At 40.6% G+C, this 567-nt stretch overlaps 1 protein-coding gene across 2 annotated transcripts in view; it reads left to right on the top strand.

Annotated features, from left to right (window-relative positions):
* The first annotated feature begins 361 nt into the window (after positions 1 to 361).
* Positions 362 to 567, top strand: part of LOC143041445 (uncharacterized) — an 11,877-nt gene continuing 11,671 nt past the window's right edge. The window contains exon 1 of one of the 2 annotated variants that reach the window (XM_076213323.1): positions 362 to 567. This exon is cut by the window's right edge and continues 297 nt beyond it. In XM_076213323.1, the coding sequence (XP_076069438.1) occupies positions 427 to 567 (141 nt within the window). In that variant the 5' untranslated portion in view covers positions 362 to 426. The other variant, XM_076213321.1, reaches the window with a different exon arrangement.

Here is a 567-nt window from a genome sequence, read left to right as displayed (position 1 = left end):
CGTAGTAGAGATAATAAAAAATATTTGGCAAAACGTAATTTGGCGAAACGGGGAATCACCGTCGTTGTATGAATTACAATACAACTAATTTGGGTATACGTCATCAGGCGAAACGTAATTTGGTGAAATAGGATATGTAGAAATACAATTTGGCGAAACGTGGAGTCTTGGTATAGATCATTAAAGATGCCTATTCAACAAAATTATGTCCCAAATCTATGCTACGTTACTCTGTTCCGATGGGGTGTAACTATGCACGTTCACTTCCACTGAGCAAACGATTAAAGCATGAAGACCGCTATACACTGAAGATGCTCAGCATCACCGTTGATTAGATATCTTGAAGATTAAGAGATAAGAGTCAAGTTTACAGTTTTGATCATCCCTTCAACGGATAGAAGCCCCCAGTTGCTGCAAGATTCGAATATGAACGCTCTACTTACGCGTTATAGTTGCGCGATGACAATGGCAACAGTCATCTACGTGATTTTCTTTGCGTGTGCTGCATTTTCCGCCGCCAATGAAGACAACGACGACAACAATGTCCGTACCAACATAACGACTTCG

Source organism: Oratosquilla oratoria, chromosome 31 (assembly GCF_046742065.1).
Source record: "Oratosquilla oratoria isolate Oo_2021 chromosome 31, ASM4674206v1, whole genome shotgun sequence".
NCBI lineage: Eukaryota > Metazoa > Arthropoda > Malacostraca > Stomatopoda > Squillidae > Oratosquilla > Oratosquilla oratoria.
This window is presented reverse-complemented; position numbering and strand designations above follow the sequence as displayed.